This window comes from Magnolia sinica, chromosome 8 (genome assembly GCF_029962835.1).
Source record: "Magnolia sinica isolate HGM2019 chromosome 8, MsV1, whole genome shotgun sequence".
NCBI lineage: Eukaryota > Viridiplantae > Streptophyta > Magnoliopsida > Magnoliales > Magnoliaceae > Magnolia > Magnolia sinica.
In genome coordinates, this window is record NC_080580.1 from 12,812,353 (window position 1) to 12,829,619 (window position 17,267).

At 39.5% G+C, this 17,267-nt stretch overlaps 1 protein-coding gene across 10 annotated transcripts in view; it reads right to left on the minus strand.

Moving 5' to 3' along the window:
• Positions 1-12,255, minus strand: part of LOC131252907 (E3 ubiquitin-protein ligase PRT6-like) — a 58,678-nt gene extending 46,423 nt beyond the window's left edge. For 6 of the 10 annotated variants that reach the window (XM_058253685.1, XM_058253684.1, XM_058253683.1 and 3 more), the window contains exons 1-5: positions 11,947-12,253; positions 8,675-9,784; positions 5,061-6,334; positions 4,787-4,927; positions 231-474 (exon numbers count right to left, since the gene is read on the minus strand). In XM_058253685.1, coding sequence (XP_058109668.1) covers positions 231-474; positions 4,787-4,927; positions 5,061-6,334; positions 8,675-9,784; positions 11,947-12,033 — 2,856 coding nt within the window. In that variant the 5' untranslated portion in view covers positions 12,034-12,253. Of the gene's footprint in view, positions 1-230; positions 475-4,786; positions 4,928-5,060; positions 6,335-8,674; positions 9,785-11,946 lie in introns of all 10 variants that reach the window. The other 4 variants (XM_058253681.1, XM_058253687.1, XM_058253686.1 and 1 more) reach the window with 2 other exon arrangements.
• Between the last annotated feature and the right edge of the window lie 5,012 nt (positions 12,256-17,267).

Here is a 17,267-nt window from a genome sequence, read left to right on the forward strand (position 1 = left end):
GGTAACCACCGGTCTGTATCCAACATACAATTACCAGCCTGATGAATGGACCAGCATGATTGTTCAGCCATGGCATGTTCAAAGTGAGCCCACCTGATGGATGACCCAGTGCTCAAATGCATTTGCATTGGCATGTATCACAAAGAAAACCCTCGATCTCACACAAGCTTTAGTCTCGTTCTCATTCTTATTTTCAAAAAATAGTGCCAAACATTTCAGTAGGACCAAACCTGCTTCATGCCAGATGGGTTGGAATATTCTGCAAGCATATCCAGAGTTTCCTGAAGCTGGTCACTCTTAGAAAGGTCATGAGGAAGAGCTTTTACCAGCTGGCTATGAGTGGCATCTCCAACAGACAGCTTATAAACCAACTCTCTCCGCAAATTTTCAGCTGTGGATAGTCCACAAAACCGCCGTTCTTTGACTATTTGTATGATAAGAGTGAGCATTTCCTGCACTAACACTGGCTCATACCTGAAAAGAGTGTTCTTTTACAGAGCATTTAGTTTCTATAACTGGATTATAAAAACGAAAACTGGACTCTGCTAAATTCCTTCAAACCAGGAACCATGTAAGAACAATTGGAAGGGACGCATGAATGATACATACGTACAACATAAATACAGTGCTTAATTATGAGATAAGGCTAATCCTATACGCTTTTAATATGTAAAAAGAGTAACTGGATAAGTGTTCCAACAGTAAATTAACACACAGCAAGCAAGACGGTTTTTTCATTTCAAAAGAGAGCCATGCCAAGCTATATTAGTTGAGAGAAATTTTCTTTATGCATAGCACGCAGTTAATATTTCTTTCTTTCTTTGTTTTGGTAGGTAAGCTGGGCTCAAACTTGAGACCTCGATGTTGAGGCGAAGACATCCCACCATTGATCCGTAGGCTTGAACCCTGTTTCTTTAACGCAAGTAAGTTGAGAGAATTTCTTAGTAACTAGGAAAAAACAAAAACGAAAACATCCTTTAACATCAACACAGCTAATTGAAACAATCCTTGAGTCCTCTGCATCTTCCTCAGAAGATTAGACAAACCATATGTTTACGACATGTTTTGAAAATTAAAAGATTTATCATCCATGCTGGATTTTTTTCAACAAGTAATTTTAAATAAATAAATAAAACCAAAAGAGGGGAGAAAAAACAGATACAACACCAGAGCAATCACATAAAACTCTAGAGGCAGATCCCTACTTCATCCAGCCAGCTCTAATTCTATGAACAACATCCTTCTCAATCTCTCCACTCTCTTCAATTACTCATTCAAGATATTGAAAATGGTCATGTTGGTATGCCTCTTGTCAACAATCTTAACTAATTCCTCAGTTTCACTCCTATTGTTACTAAAATTGTTCTGAATATGCTCTGCTTTTGTCCAACTTTTTTTTTAGGAAAGGTAACGAAATTTTATTCAGCGCCACAAAACAGAGGCACAAAAAGCTACAACCCAATCAAAAGATAAAGACTACAGCTAGCAACGGAATTTGAACATGAAGCCCATCCCTCAACATTAAACTTTGCCCGACTCAAGACCTCTTGCTCAGAGCCGCACGTATTTTGAAATCGCAAACTATTCCTCTCCCCAAATTGCCCATAAGAATCATGACCAGCCGCCATAACACGCTTCTTTCCTAGTCCCCCCTTCATTCCAAGTCAAAAAAAAAAAAGGTCTTCGATAGTCCCCGACATCATCCACAAAACATTGAAGAGGTCAAAGGGCAATGGATGAAAAGATGATTAACTAACTCCGCATCTTCCATGCAAAGCACGCAAATATTGGGTAGCACCATCAACCTTTTCTGAAGGTTATCTACCATTAGCACTCTTTTTACTCCCCACGAGCCATGCAAAAGTCACAACTCTTGGAGGAGTGTCATAGAACCATACCTTGGATGTGCAACCTCTATTCTCTCCTACCAAGGAACTATGGAGCATCTTATAGAATGAGCAAACAGAGAAACAACCCAACTTGTCCTTTGTCCACACCATTGCATCCGTCTCCCCTAAGGATGGGACAAGGACAGTCTTGAATTTTTCCTGAAGCATTACGAACTCATCCACTTCCTCGTATGGAAAATTCCTTCAAAAAGGGGGAATCCAAAAAACAACGTCTCTGCATAAAGAGAATCAGCGAGCAATCGGAACATCTCTTTCAAGTGGGAGGCAAGCTAACCTTGGAAACTCATTCCGAAGAGAGTTCTCCCCATGCCATAGATCCTTAATCCTCCCAAAAGCGAATTCTCTTCCTATCACCAAGAAAAAGGCTGATCCCCTACCTCAACATGCACTCCAGGCTACAAATTACTTTCCACAGTCTTGACACCCTATTTAACGAGGAATCCCTAACCCGCCATGCCCCTTCCTAACATCCATACTTGCAATTACCTCTCTCCACAAGTTCCCTGCTCCCAACCCAAACCTCCACAATCGCTTGCTAAGCAATGCACGGTTCATCTTACCCAGATCCCAACCATCTACACATGCACATAGCTTGCACGCCTCATCCCATTTCAACAAAAGGAATTTTTGCTTTGCTTCCAAGCCTCGCCATGAGAAGTCCCGCCCCAACCTCTCCAATCTACCCAATAAAGATTTTGGACATCTAAAGAGCGACATGAAGTACAACAACAAATTTGACAAAGCTACATTAATTAGCATTAGCTAGCCTCTAATTAATTTTAAAGCCTTTAGATTCTAAAACATCCCTCCATTGTTTTGACTTAGCATTTAACACCTCCCTCATCTTGTCAATAAAAATCATGTCATTTGCAAACAATATACACCAAGGGATCTCTTGTTGTAAATGAGTCATTACTCATCCATAACCAACGCAAAAGGTACAAGATCAATGATGACCCCTAGTGCAAAACTACAGTATTTGGAAACTCACTTGTCTCTCCACTAGTAGTCCCCACATTTATTACTGCTCTTTCATACATATTCGTAATCATCTTAATACATCCGCCTGAAGCTCCTCTCTTTCCCAGCATCCACCATAGTAACTCTAGGGATCCTATCATATGCTTCCTCTACGTCAATAAAGACCGTGTGGAGATCCTCCTTTCTCTATACTTCTCTATCAGTTACCTAAGTATCCTGACATGAAACCAAAACCTATTTTCTGATTCATTTGTCCCATGCCTGAATCTTTCTCAAAGCTTCATAGTGTGGCTTGTAAGTCCAATCACATTATAGTGCAGCTCTATATATTTCATTTATTCTTATAAATAGGTACCAAGGTACTTTTCCTCCATTTGTGTGGCATTCTCTTCGATCTTATAATCTTGTTGAACAACCTTGTCAACCAAAATAAACTAATGTCTCCCATGAACTTCCAAACCTATAATGGTATACCATCTGGAGTGAGGGCCTTGCTTCTTTCACTCAAGATATTCTAATCCTACAAAAGCATCTATAGCCTCCAACCTCATTTGAGTTATTGTTTCCTTCTATCCCTAAACTCTTGGAGTGGTCCTCATTTAAAAAGTTCTGGAAACAGCTTCTCCACCTCCCACTGACCTTATTGGCTTTAACCGACACCGTCTAGTGATCGTTCTTAATGCATCTAATGTGATCTTAGTCCTTAGCCTTCCTCTTTGCAAGTTTTAAGACATCTTTCTTACCTTCTCAAATGATAGGGAGGAAATTAAAATCCACCACTAGTTTCACAACCAGACAGAACAAAAGCCTCAACACGTTTGGAGTCGGATGACCAATACGCCTGAAAACTTGGCAAGAATTTTACCATTGCTATCAAGCACTAAACCCCCTATACCCGCTGACCTCAGGTTGCCAAGATAACCCCTGTCCAAATTTGCCTTGAAATCTCCAACCAAGGAGGCCTCCAGACGGTTGCAACCTTTCTACCGGTTTGACTGCACGTACACACTTCAATCCAATTTATTATCAAAACGGAGGATGAGAAACCATTGAACCTCGGGTCAGCTCCGACCCTACCCACCAAAATGATGGTCTTTGAAACCACCAATCCCATTGTCACGGCTTTCCACTTGAAAATACGACATCTGCGCTCAAGCCAAATGGCACACATGGTTCATGAGCAATCATGTTCCAAAGCATACGTCCTAAAGGCCCAGCACAAAGGCAAACCAGCAACCAACAGCCTCCCACACTGGGATAGGGAAAACCCACCGGATTCCCAATTTCAATAGAACCCTTCCCCAAAATTTTCTAGAAAAAGGGCAGTGAAGGAGATGGTTTACCAACTTCTCACTATCATAACACGAATCGCATACGTTAGGAAGAGCCATAGTCATCAAAACTTTCTCAAGGCTTGCTATACACAGGAAGGCTCTTATCACCCATGCTGAATTAGAAACTAACTACTTGAATGGTTGGGATGCTGAATTGCTGATCAATTCCAGTAAAAATAGATGATATGGTTAAATTTTCACAGCCAGGTATTATCTAAATGAAGCCAAGAAATCCAACAGTTGCAAATTCCCACTAATGAGGATGAGGCAGGGATACTATCATGTAAACCAAAAAATAGTTCCAGGTTGTAGACTTCCAATCTCATGTAAAAGAACACGAATAGACAGAGGTCCTCTTGAATACCTTTTTTTTTAATGCCTACACGATCAGAAAAAATCATGATCCTAAAATGCAGTGCGCATATGTAAGCCAAAAAATAAAAAAATAAAAATAGCAGACAAAAGGCCATATGCAAAAATACCCACACACATGAATACATGCATGCATGTGCTACAAAACAACATCTTGTGCTTCCAAAATGGGATTCAAGAGCCACATACTTGTTAGATCGTTCAAGATTTAGAGACAGATAGTCCAACAACCCAAATCTTTCTAGAATCCTCTTCACAAATAGGTCTGGGGGAGCTAAAGCAGCACAGCATTGCAACAGAAATAGATCAAACTCTAAACCTTCTTTCCACCTGAACAAAAGAACCAACCAAAAAAAGCACCCACAACATTAATCCCCTTTCAAGAAAACAATATGTTAAAAACATTACTGGCACCATGTTGGGAATTTGGAATTATGTCTAGTAGAAGGAATCAACAACTTACCAACGTGCAGAACGATACCACTCACAACTTAATATCACAGCATCACCATTCTTTTGCCACATGCCAGCACGCACCTCAGCACAAAATACCCTTAACCGTAGGGGATGCTCCATCACAAAGGCAGAAAACCCAAGCGGATGGAAATCCCAAAGAACCTGGTCAAAGAAATCATTATAGCATGCAGATAAAGGCCCCATAGGAATGGCATTCGTCATCTCTGCGAGCTCAGGATCACCATAACAACTTCTCAATGCCTTCTGCAACAATTGCGAGAGTAATCGATGCAAAGGAATGTGAAAAGATATCTCCTGAGAACTGACATCATATATTATGTCCGGCCATTCTTTCAAACTCAATACACCCAAGGTATCCACTTCCATGGCAGAGTCTGCCTCAATGGTACTATCATAAAGAACTCCCAAACTGGAGCAATTTTCAGACTCCAAGTCATCCACATCAATTGGGTTATTATCCTGTGGTGCTGCTGCACTCCCTTCACCCTCTGAGTTAGCATTCATATGAAATCCACCATAAACAGGCAAAGAAGTGCCAGGCCTCCCATGAAACTCAACTGAACCAGTCACTCTACTTCTAGACATATCTCCCTCAGCCATCGATGTTGTCAGGTAATCCCTCATGACATTTCTGACCTTCCTGATCTTCAATAATGATCTCTTCAATGTCAAGGTATTATAATGAGTATTGCTGTTAGTACCAGGAGATGAAGAATCCAAGGGGTTCTTTGGTGCAGCATCAAGTCCTAGCCAATTTTCAATAGCTTTCAGGCACTCAAAAATCAACCATGTCACAGGCCGTGGAACAGAGGGACGACTTGTTCCAAAATTTATGTCTGTCACCTGTGAGACGCAACTTAATGAACTGCTTCTCCCTGTCATACTACCTATTGAGCTTTCCTCCGAAAGTCTGCCCACTTTTGCATGTCGCAGGCTATCACCATCATCCAAATCTTGCATGATCTCTTCAGCCTCATCAAGAGAAAATGCTCCTGTCACCAACAGAGAATGGATGTTCCCAATAGAATTCCCCAGTATGAAAGGTGCATGCATGTTCTCATTTTCCTCCTCTAAATGAAGGCCTGTTACTCTCTTTTGAGGGTCCATGCCTTGCACAAGAGTTAAAAGCCTCATCCAAGTTATGGAGATGTCAGGCATCTCCTGAATCACATACTTGGGAACTTCAACATGGCTCATTATATAGCGAATATCTTCAACCAAGCGAATAGTCGTTTCAAATAAACTTGCCCATCTGCTTACCTGCAAGAGTGTCAGCATAACTGTTTCATCCCATGATAGCACAATCATCAAGAACTTCCGGAAGCATAAAAAAGCAGAAGGAGAAATATAGCTTAAAGGCTGCAGACCCCAACTAGCTGGGACAAGGCTATGATGATTATGATTTTTTTTTTTTCATTATTGAACAAAATTTTACTGATAACAAATTGGGGGGAAAAGCAATGAGGGAGCAGCAAGCAGATACGGAGTGCCCTCTCTTAACTCCCTCATTTCCAATTCCAAGATAAATGCCTATCTCATCAGCATCCCTATGAATAACAGAAAATAAAGAATGATTGTTTGTTCTTAAATGATGCTGATAACGACAACAGCTTAAAGCTTACCACAAAATAATAATAATAATATCATTTGTAGAATTCAATTGATCAAATAGTTCAAAAAAAAAAAAATAATAATAATAATAATAATAATAATCAATTGATCAAAAAGATGTAGCATTCAAATACAAAGACAGGAACTCCACTCAAAAAATGTCGATGAAAACACAAAACTGAAGAAAAACAGATGTAATTTGTGTTTTCCATTGCACAAAGCCTTGTGCTTACCAATATGCATGCTGATGATATCATATGCAAGGTTTGAAATTGGTTTCTCATATAACATATCATTCACCACTGATACTACTATGTATCGCTCTGTATCAGGCTGTTTTGGGCCAATAATGGCCAATACACCCTTATCGTTCATGGGCGATACCAGTATGTATCAGGTGATATGTACCAGTTTGGCTGATACTTTAAAGAGATATTGCCGTACAGACGCTTACTTTTTGGTTGAAATCCAAAAACAAGCTTACTTTTAAACTGTTTCATAAAACCTGCCTAAATTTTCGAACATTAGCCCAAAAAATGAAAAGACAACGCTACCCTCGAAGAAAACCCTTCCAACAAAACACCTCTCTCTCTCTCTCTCTCTCTCTCTCTCTCTCTCTCTCTCTCTCAAATGATGTGGTAAAACAGATGGACGGAGTACATTTCTCACAAACATCATGGTGGGCCCCACCTACCATCCCAGCGCACGAACTTAGTTCCTGCAAAAGGCTTTCATAGGAAATCTGCGTTGCAGTTGCCGCTAGTGGCACTCCTCCAAATCCATGTCCGAGACATTAGGCCCCATTATGATACATGTGGTACATCCACACCACCCATTCATTTTGCGAGGCCATTTTAGGGCATGGGCCCAAATATGAGGTAGATCCAAATCTCAAGTGGACCACGTCATAGGATAGGTAAAAGGATTAAACGCCTACTCTTGATAACTTTTTGGGGGCCAAACACAGTGGATGGATAAAGAAGAATTAAAATGGCCCTTAATTTATGTCCACATTACCTAATCAACAGGTTGGATGGAAAAAAAAAAAACAATTACAGTGGGCATAGCATTTTTTAATTATAGGATTTAATTGGCACCATTAATTTTTGTGGGCCCACATGAGATTTGGATCTTTTTAATCTTTGGGCTCATGAGTGGAATTCGAAAGCTTACGCAAGGAACAAAAGGGGAGGGCATGATCGTCATTTTTAAATACGGCAAATGGAATTTTTAAATTGCATTTTGTCGAAGTGGTTTTCTGGCTGTATTTCAAAAACTTAAGCAGGTTTTAGGAAATGGTTTAAAAGCAAGCGTTTTTTTGGAATTCCACCAAAATGTAAGCGTCTATACGGCACTCTCTACTTTAAACCTTGATCACATCATAAATGTGTGCATATCATGGATGAGTTGAGAGAGAAAATTAAAACGCATCAATGCACAGGTTCAACCACTTAAAGCTGCATGACAAAGCCTATGGTGTAAAAACCACATGATGTGTGTTATATGATATTTGATACATGCACTGGAGGGCAAGGGTTAGGCTGGAGCCTTAACATCAAAACGACGGTAATAATGGCTGGATCCCAGCACAGGCTTTTATTCAGGTCCCAAGCCAGAGGCCTAGCCCATTGATGGCTGAAATGGGTTGGAATTTGATGCCCAGTTAATCAAAGGGCTCAAGCTGGGTCTAATTAATAGGCCTGAAAAAAACAATGGGTCAGACCTGGGTCTAACTCATTTTCTCAGTTAATAAATGGACCCACAGCAACCTGAACCAATCCCATACTACAACCAGCACCAGCAGAGTGAATACTCCTTGACTGATCCCAAAATACTCTGAAGTAAATTCAATGCCTAAATTGCAACACCTTAAGTATTGACAGCATAAATTTCCAAAATGTATCTATTCCTGACTGGCAGAAGGAAGACTACCAGTTGCCAAATGGATGATTGGAGCAGAATTAGGAAGATAAGACAGCAACATCGTACCTGTAAATAACCTTCTTCACTGACACAAGAAAGAAAAAGGTCGCTCAAACATCCCAACATAACGTTTAGCAGGTTCAACTCCCGCACAAGTCGTGGAGTTAGAGTCGGCACAGTGAATATTTGCACAGAGAAAGTCGATAACAGAGGATACTTCTCGAAGACAGAATCACTGCACTCTTTTATGGCTTCGTTTACGATCACAGCATAATAATTTATGAATATTTTCGCAAATTCATACTTAAAGACAGGCTCGCCAAGCAATTTCAACAGCAATTCATGGAGCTTCTTGGCAACCGCTTTGGACAAGAACCACTCTGCCCTCACAAGAACATCCAAGAACCCAACTGATGGAAGCATCCGTTTCGAAACAAAACAAAGAAGACTCTCACTGTGCTTGGAAAAATCGAGCAGCATTTCAATAGCTGCAGAAGACAACTCATTCGCAGCCATTCCACGCATATCACAGTCACCATCTCTGGGTTTCATCTTAGCAGCAGTCTCTGCTGACAATAACCTCTCTTTCCAACAAATGAGAAGGGCATCAATAATGGGCCCCACAGAGCTCGCAATCTCCTCTGGGAGCCTTTGTATCTGTTCCACCCCTTTATGCTTCGAACAAAAGCCCTCACGTTTCCAAGCTGTCACATCCCCACAGTCACAGCATCCCCCTCCTGTGTACATAATTGAATAGTCATGGTCTTTGTGATTGCCATTCTGGAAACAAGAAACGCATATTGCACATGTTGGGTCGTGCTCACATGTTCGACAACGGTATGCAATGTCTTTGTGCCCCCAAACAGCTCCACACACGCCACGTTGGCCTAAACCCCTTTTCACCAAACTCTTGAGGAAAGCTCGGGGTTCCTCCTCAAACATCAGCCACTGCAACCACACAAAGCTTTCACGGAACTGCTCTTTCATACTTGGTCCCTTCGAGCTTCCACCAGATTCTACTTTGCCTTCTTGGAGCACCTCATTTACATCCTCATCAGTAGGTAATATAGCAGAGACCAGCTGGGGCAGCAGGGACTTGTTCTCCTTTGCAAAAGCCACTAAACCCAACTGCAGATGATCTAACATCTCCTTGGGAACATCACACAGTTCAAGTCTCTGGTATTGCAGTTTTAAAAATAATTAGTAAATGAATAAACAAAATATGGATGGTAAGTGATTGATTCACGAATAATAGATTACGATGTCTTTGGGTGTACAACTGACAATAAATTATCACATCCAAATCTCACGCGTGATCCTTGGGGACACATGGCATGTGCATGAGCATGACATCCTGATAGCTCATCCCTAAGCCTCATCATGGTTCGGCCATATCCTTAGAAAAAGGACAAATCATAACATCCTAACCTTCCGAGTGGATGACTTTAGATGGGAAAAAATTGCCGCCTAGGGAAATGCCCAAATGGCTCAAATTCACCAAACGAAAGTCCTCCATTTGAATAGTAAAGATTGTCCAGCAGTCATTTTTTTGCGCTACGGCCCATCCATAAAGGAAAATTTCTATGCATGTACTAAAGGAGTCCCTGTCAAGTTTGCGTGTGGTGTTTGCATTCTACATTATTGAATTAGATTGTAGTAATTAAGTTGCAACAAAATGAAAATAGATGTTCGAGATCTTTCTTCCCTCAGGAAACTTAGAAGTCTCTCGGTATTATTGCAATTGTTCTTGCTAAAAGTCCAGTATAAGATAAACTCAGCAGAATCAGGCATTTGCTATTCACTTAAAACAAACAAACACAAGCCAAAAATTAACGGGAAATAAAATAAATAAAATTATGGTTCTTTCAAATTCTAGTCATGGTTCTAAATATCGTCTGAAAATGAGTCAACTCGGTCGAATCATCTCTGTTTAGATAGGCAACAAAACAAGCCACTGGACCGAAATGGGATCCGAACAAGACATGGACCAAAACAACAACCCAGGGCAAGTTGCACTCAAAATTGCTATTTAAAATTATGATTTCAATGCATAACCCCCGAATTTGAGCATTTCAATTTATCACAACTCAAATATCACAGTGTAAATTAATCAGGCATCTGCAAGTGAGAAAAACTCAGGCTTAGCACATAAGCCAACGTACGCAAGCAAAAAGGACTGATGTCATCTGCTTGTGTAGCATTTTGGATTCTTCATCATTTGTACTTCTCTTCTTGGACTAGACTCCTTGGATGATTCACCTCCATCTTTGAAAATGGTGGTGACTCCTCCCATTTGACACTATGTACAGCTATCCAGAAAATCCAAATTGAGAAAACACTGGATGCAATGTAACTCAAAAACCAAACAGATCAAGAAATCCAAACCATTGGATTGATGGGTTACAAATGAATGGTCATGCATAAGGTAATGAGAGGTCCAAATTTGTAGGGAAAATCCGATGGGTACTACCATCATCTTCTTTAGGCAATTTTTGGGTTATGCAAATCCATAACTGGTTCAGAGATTTGGACAGTCTAGATCACCCTACAACTATGCCATGTGGTTGGCTGAAGAATCACCACCATTTTTTAAATGCTGCTAAACCACCACGAGAGTTTGGACCTTTCCTCCTTTGTGAGAAAACTTCATCATTGAAAAAAAGAGAGAGAGAGAGAGAGAGAGAGATTTGGAAATAGTCCTGCATTTTTCACAAATCAATTTTTGGGACCTTTTTTTTAGTCCTCAAATTATGGCAGGGTCAACAAATTTTATTTTTTATTTTTTTTTGAGAGGTAAGAGTCAACATGATTCTTCCATTGATAGAAAAAGTTTCCACTCTTACTACACATAAATTTATCAAAATAAAAAGTGGGTTTTGGTTTTGGATTAATCCAATATTCCGCTGAAAAAAAAAAAAAAAGTTGATCAAATTAGAAAAAATAAAATAATAACAGGAGTATGCATCGAAAGTACAAAATGATAATAAAAACAAAGGAACGTTTGTTGCAACAAATATCGTGATATTTCATAATTCGTCAGTCTAATTTGGTTCAAAATACCAACAAATTTCATGATAGCTGATGAAACCAAACACACCCAAAAATAAAACCCTTCCGCATATATTATTAGTGAAATTGAAGAAGTAAAAGTTCGCCGAAAATTATGAAAAAAAAAAAAACAAAAGATATGAGAAAATGACTGAAACCACAACGAAAATGCGAAATCCAATGAAGTAAACAAATGCCGAATAAAATTAATATATAGAGAGAGGGAAGATCTAAGGCATATGCAGTGAGATGTTCGGCGAAAGTTCAGAGGAGGAATCAGGAGATAGTACCTCAAGGATGCGATCCTGGGGCGTGATGAGTTTCCGCACGGGCGAGGAATGGGGCTCCATGCCGGGCACGAAACGGAGCCAATCCATACAACGCCAGAAGCTAGATCCTGAGCTTCTACGCCCCAGCGTTGCTGAAGAAAGACGTATGGAAGATGGAGATTGTCAGGGCCCTTCAAATAAGAGTGGGTGGATTTCTACGGTGGTGATGGTCCCAATCGGCCATTCTCTCGCTCTCTCTCTCTCTGGGTTTTTGCCTCTGTTCGTCGGCTTTTCTCCTGTGATGGGTAACTTGGGACGATGCATCTATCTCTCTCTCTCTTCTAGAAGGCGAGAAATACTGCGGTGATTCGCACGATAAGAGGTTGAAGAGTGTATTCGCCGCACGCTTGTAGATGTGGTACACGTGTAGCGGATCTAGACAGTTCATCAGGAGTACCCCATTGAGTATATTACATGGACCGAAGGTCGATAAGTTCCACTCATCAAGCGCGCCACGTGTGCACAGTGAATATCGGCAGTTGGCTTTCTGCGCAGTTCTAATTTTTGTGGTCTTTTTGATGCCACATCAGCTGAGCTGAACTGAGGCGGCGATGGGTCGAGTTCATGTCGGGTACACAGGGATACCCGTATCTCACACCCGTACGTATACAGAAGTGGATTGCCCGTGACGACGGGCACAGCTGTGTGAGGCCCTCAGATATGTGTCTACTCCGTCCCTCGTATATGTCTATTCCGTCCGTCTGTTTTGGAATGTCAAAAAGTAGGACAGTTTTATGGAAATCAGGCAGATCCAAAACTAATCACAGGAAACCGTTGGAGATTGAATGAGTTTGAATGGAATGATATTTGTTTCTACGGCTTATCTAAGTGGTAATAACCACATTGAACTATTTAGATGGCATATAAGCATCACGGTCAAGTTTACAAAGGTTTGAGACGGGCAACCTAAGTTTTGGATCTAATTAATTTTTAAAATCATCTTTTACGCCTTTTTGGAAGTGTAGATTTGGAACCCCTGACTGCCTCGATTTGAAACCCCTGTATTCGAAATATTTCTATTGCGTTAAGTAGCTTGGAGTGGAAATCAACTTTAATTCAAAAATAGTTATGCATGATATACTGGTGGGGGCTTGAATTTAATTACTATATCAATTTTAATATTTCTATTTAGTAAACATATGTAATGTTTAACACAATGGCTGCAATAAGCTTGCTGAAATATATGCTTTTGCTCAAAATGATGAAATTACAAGTCTCGAATGGGCCACAAGCACAAAATCATGGTCGAGTGATTAACCAACGATTTTTAATCATTGATTTACATAGACAATGTTAATCATTATATTAAAGCAATTATAGTGATGCAATTGATAATTTAATTATTTTGGGACATCATTAGTAGGCCATGTGCTCAATAAAATAATAGCTCCATGACATAAATGTTACATGTGTTACTCTTTGAAGGACTTTAGATGTAATCTAAACTTTCAAAGTAGATTTCAAACTCCATTTTTAAGGGGATTTGAAACCCCAGTTTACTTAATGGTGAACTTGAAACTCTCCCAAATTTATTGTGCCAGATGACCTTATCATGGCCTTTTGAAATAGATGGACGGAGTTGATTTGTTATGCACACCTTGGTGAGCTCCACGCAACCTCAAACCCATGTATATATGTTTTTTTGGCTGAGTTTCTAAATCTGCCTGGATTTTATAATTCCATTCCAGTGTAGCCTCTCAAAACAGGTGAACTTGCCATGGACATCTCCGCATCAGCCCGGTATAACCCTAAACAAAAGTACATCCCTGTGCCAATCTGCTTCCCATGTATACCATTTTCCTCTTAGGATTTTTGCCCACGCTCATTGACCCATCAAGCACGGTTAAATATCAAGTACCCATATATAATGTGAATTTTAAAAGAAAATTTACTAAGTACAGAATTTTAGACAATAAATTAAAAACTACAAATTTTCTTCAAAAGTATAAAATTAGCTCAATTTGTGTTTTTATTTTTAGTTTAAAAAAAAAAAAAACCAAACAAACGTAAGAATACTACCTCCTCATGAAAAGATGTCCCACTTTCATGATGGAAAAACCTTATTTGACAGGCTAATGGCACATGCACCACGCAGGTAAGTTGAGATGACCTACATACAAAGTTATGTAAGAATAAACTTGCTCAACTGTTGTTGCAGAGGAATCGGCCATTTTTTTATATATTTTTCAAATTACATAAAGTATCAATCATTATTACCAATTAATAATATATTTTTAAATATTATATATAATAATATATAGAATATAACTAAGCTTAGACTCCGTTCGCACGGAATACCCACATTCAATTATATTATTAACCGGACCTAAATTAATATGCAGACCTACACCTACACCCATTTAGGTACATCCGTGCTCCACCAAACTAGCAAATACCTACCCATCCATTCAAGGAGCTAATTAGGTGAGAACCCGGCCCCACCCAAGATGGTGCGGCCCTTACTGCAGGCCCTACCTTGATGTTCTTAATTCGTATAGATGCTGTTCATCCGTTTTTCAATACCATTTTAGGATACCGTAAAAATAAAATAAAAATAAATAATCCAATAATAAGGTGGACCATACCATATGAAATAGTGGTGATTGGACGCTTCATTATTTAAAACTTCTTAAGGTGGACATTAATGTTTTCACCATGTTTATTTACCATCCAATATGTTGATAAAGCCATGTATGCCAAAGCGAAGGGAATATATATATATATATATATAAGTTTGACCCAGGACTTTCATCGCCTATTAATGGTCTGTCATTAATGTTTCTTATGATATGGTCCACCTGGTAATTGGATTTGCTTCAATTTTTGAATAATACCTTAAAATGAAATGAGAAAATAGATGGATAGAGTGGATGGATACAAATTAAGTACGTCAAGGTGGGCCCCATGATAAGGGTTAAGTGAGCCGGCGGTCTCGCCAAATCCACTCCCTTAAATGGATGAGAAATTTAGGACTATGGACCCCACCTTTTATCCAGCTGTTTTTATGAAACAATACAAACTTTCTTTTGGAACTTGGACTTGCACGTGCGGAGACCAAATTTCAGGATGAAAATACCCCTTCTTTTCACTGCTGTGGCTTTTCCTCTCCCTTTCAACTGTTTGCTTTTCCTCTCCCTTTCCACTGCTGCCTCACTACCGTTGCTTTTACCCCCTTTCCTCACCCAGTTAGAAAGACCAAAAAAATCCTTTTTGTGGGCTCCCCTTATCAACATTTCGTCTTCTTCTGAAAATGGTCGGTCCAGTGAAGAAAGCACACACCACAGGTATATTTTTAACTCAATTGGGCCCACATTGAATGTATGTAGTATAGGAAACGGATTAGCTACTCCCCCTGCCACCAGCCCCGTGGCTGGTGGTCGGTGCTCTATGGGCCCCGCCACGATGTATGTGTTTCATCCATTCCATTCATCCATTTTCAAAGTTCATTTCAGGGCTTTGTCCTAAAAATAAGAGGGATATAAATCTTAGATGTACCACAATATAGGAAAGCAATAGTGATTGGATATCCATCATTTAAATCCTCCTGAGGCCCACTGTACTGTTTATCTGAAATCCAATTTGTTTATTACGTCATAAAGACCCAGATGAAGGCTAAAAACAAAGATCATCTTGATCCAATAAAAAGTTTTTAATGGTCGATGTTCATTAAACATTGTTTCCTATAATGTGGTCCAATTGAGATCAGGATATACCTCATTTTTTGTATAATATCATAAAATGATCTATAAAAATAGATGGACGGCATGGTTGAAACACATACTTCATGATGGGGCCCATAGAGCATCGAACACCAGCCATTGGCTGGTGGCGGGGGGAGTAGCCAATCCATTTCATGTAGAGTATCTACGCCGTCCATCCGTTCTTCCATCTAATTTAAGCGGTTTAGCCCCGAATTGAAGCATATCAAAATATCAAGTGGATCATACTACAGGAAACAATGGGCATAATAATTTCCACTGTTGAAACCATAGTGGGCCCAACAGTGATGTTTGTTTGTTATCACATCTTACTTTTTTAAGAATTATGTGAATGAACCGCTTCAAACATAGAATAAGTAGTTTAACACACTTTTTTATTGTTTATATAAATTGGCCTACCTAATCACTATTTGTGAACAAAAAAAAAAAAGTCTATATTCTTTAACACACATATAAATATCATGATTAAGGCCCCGTTTATTAAATCTGAAGTCTAAAGCCTGAATCTGAAGTCTAAATCCTGAACCTGAAATCTGATGCCTGAATTTAAAATCTGAAGTCAAAAAACTTATTTGGTAACTATGGCTGAAGTCTGAAAATTTAGTACTGAATTTGAAACAATTTGTTTGTTAACAAACATCTGAAATGTTTGAAATATGTTATTTTGACACATTTGCCCCTATCTCTTGTTTGGAAATATTTTACATTATAAAGAAATTATTTTTTATTAAATAAAAATAAAATTATTCTTTTTAATTCAAATAAAATATGAAATACTTGATAAAAAATTAAAATGTCATTATTCACAAAAGTCAAGGTGTGCCTATATAGGTTTCCTCCGCAGGAACAGTGGAGAGAGTACGCCCACCATTAAAAAATTCCTACTAGAATGAATTGAAAACACAAATATTAGCATGATTCAAATCTTCAGTGGCCCCATGAATATTTCAACCGTAGACATTTAGTTATCATGTTTTCAGCCTACCTGAGCATTGGATACGGTTCATCTTTGGCCTCATGTCCTAAAATGAACTCGCAAAATGAATGGACGGTAAGAATTTCTCACAAGCATTAGATACGGTTCATCTTTGGCCCCACATGGGTTCCTAGCGCATGAACTTTCCGCGAAAGGCTTTAGCACGAGGAGGTGGATTAGATACTCACAGGTTGAGTAGAAGTGACGTCACCAAGTAATGTGGGCCCACCATGATGTATGTTTTGGATCCACACCGTACATCCATTTGGACAGATCATATTAGGGCATAATCCAAACAATGTGTCAGATCCAAAGCTCGAGTGGACCCCACCATAGAAAACAGTGGAGAGAGTATGCCCACCATTAAAAAATTCTAAGGGCCACATAAGTTTTCGATCGATCTAATATTTGTGTTTTCCCTTCTTTCATGTTTGCTTTAACACATGAACAGGTTGGATCTCAAAAAACATCATGGTAGACATTTGGAAGGTTTCAACGGTGGGCACACACTCAACACTCTTTTATGTGGTGGGGTCCAATCCAGCCTTGGATCTGCCCCATTCTTTGGATCATGTCCTAAAGTGATC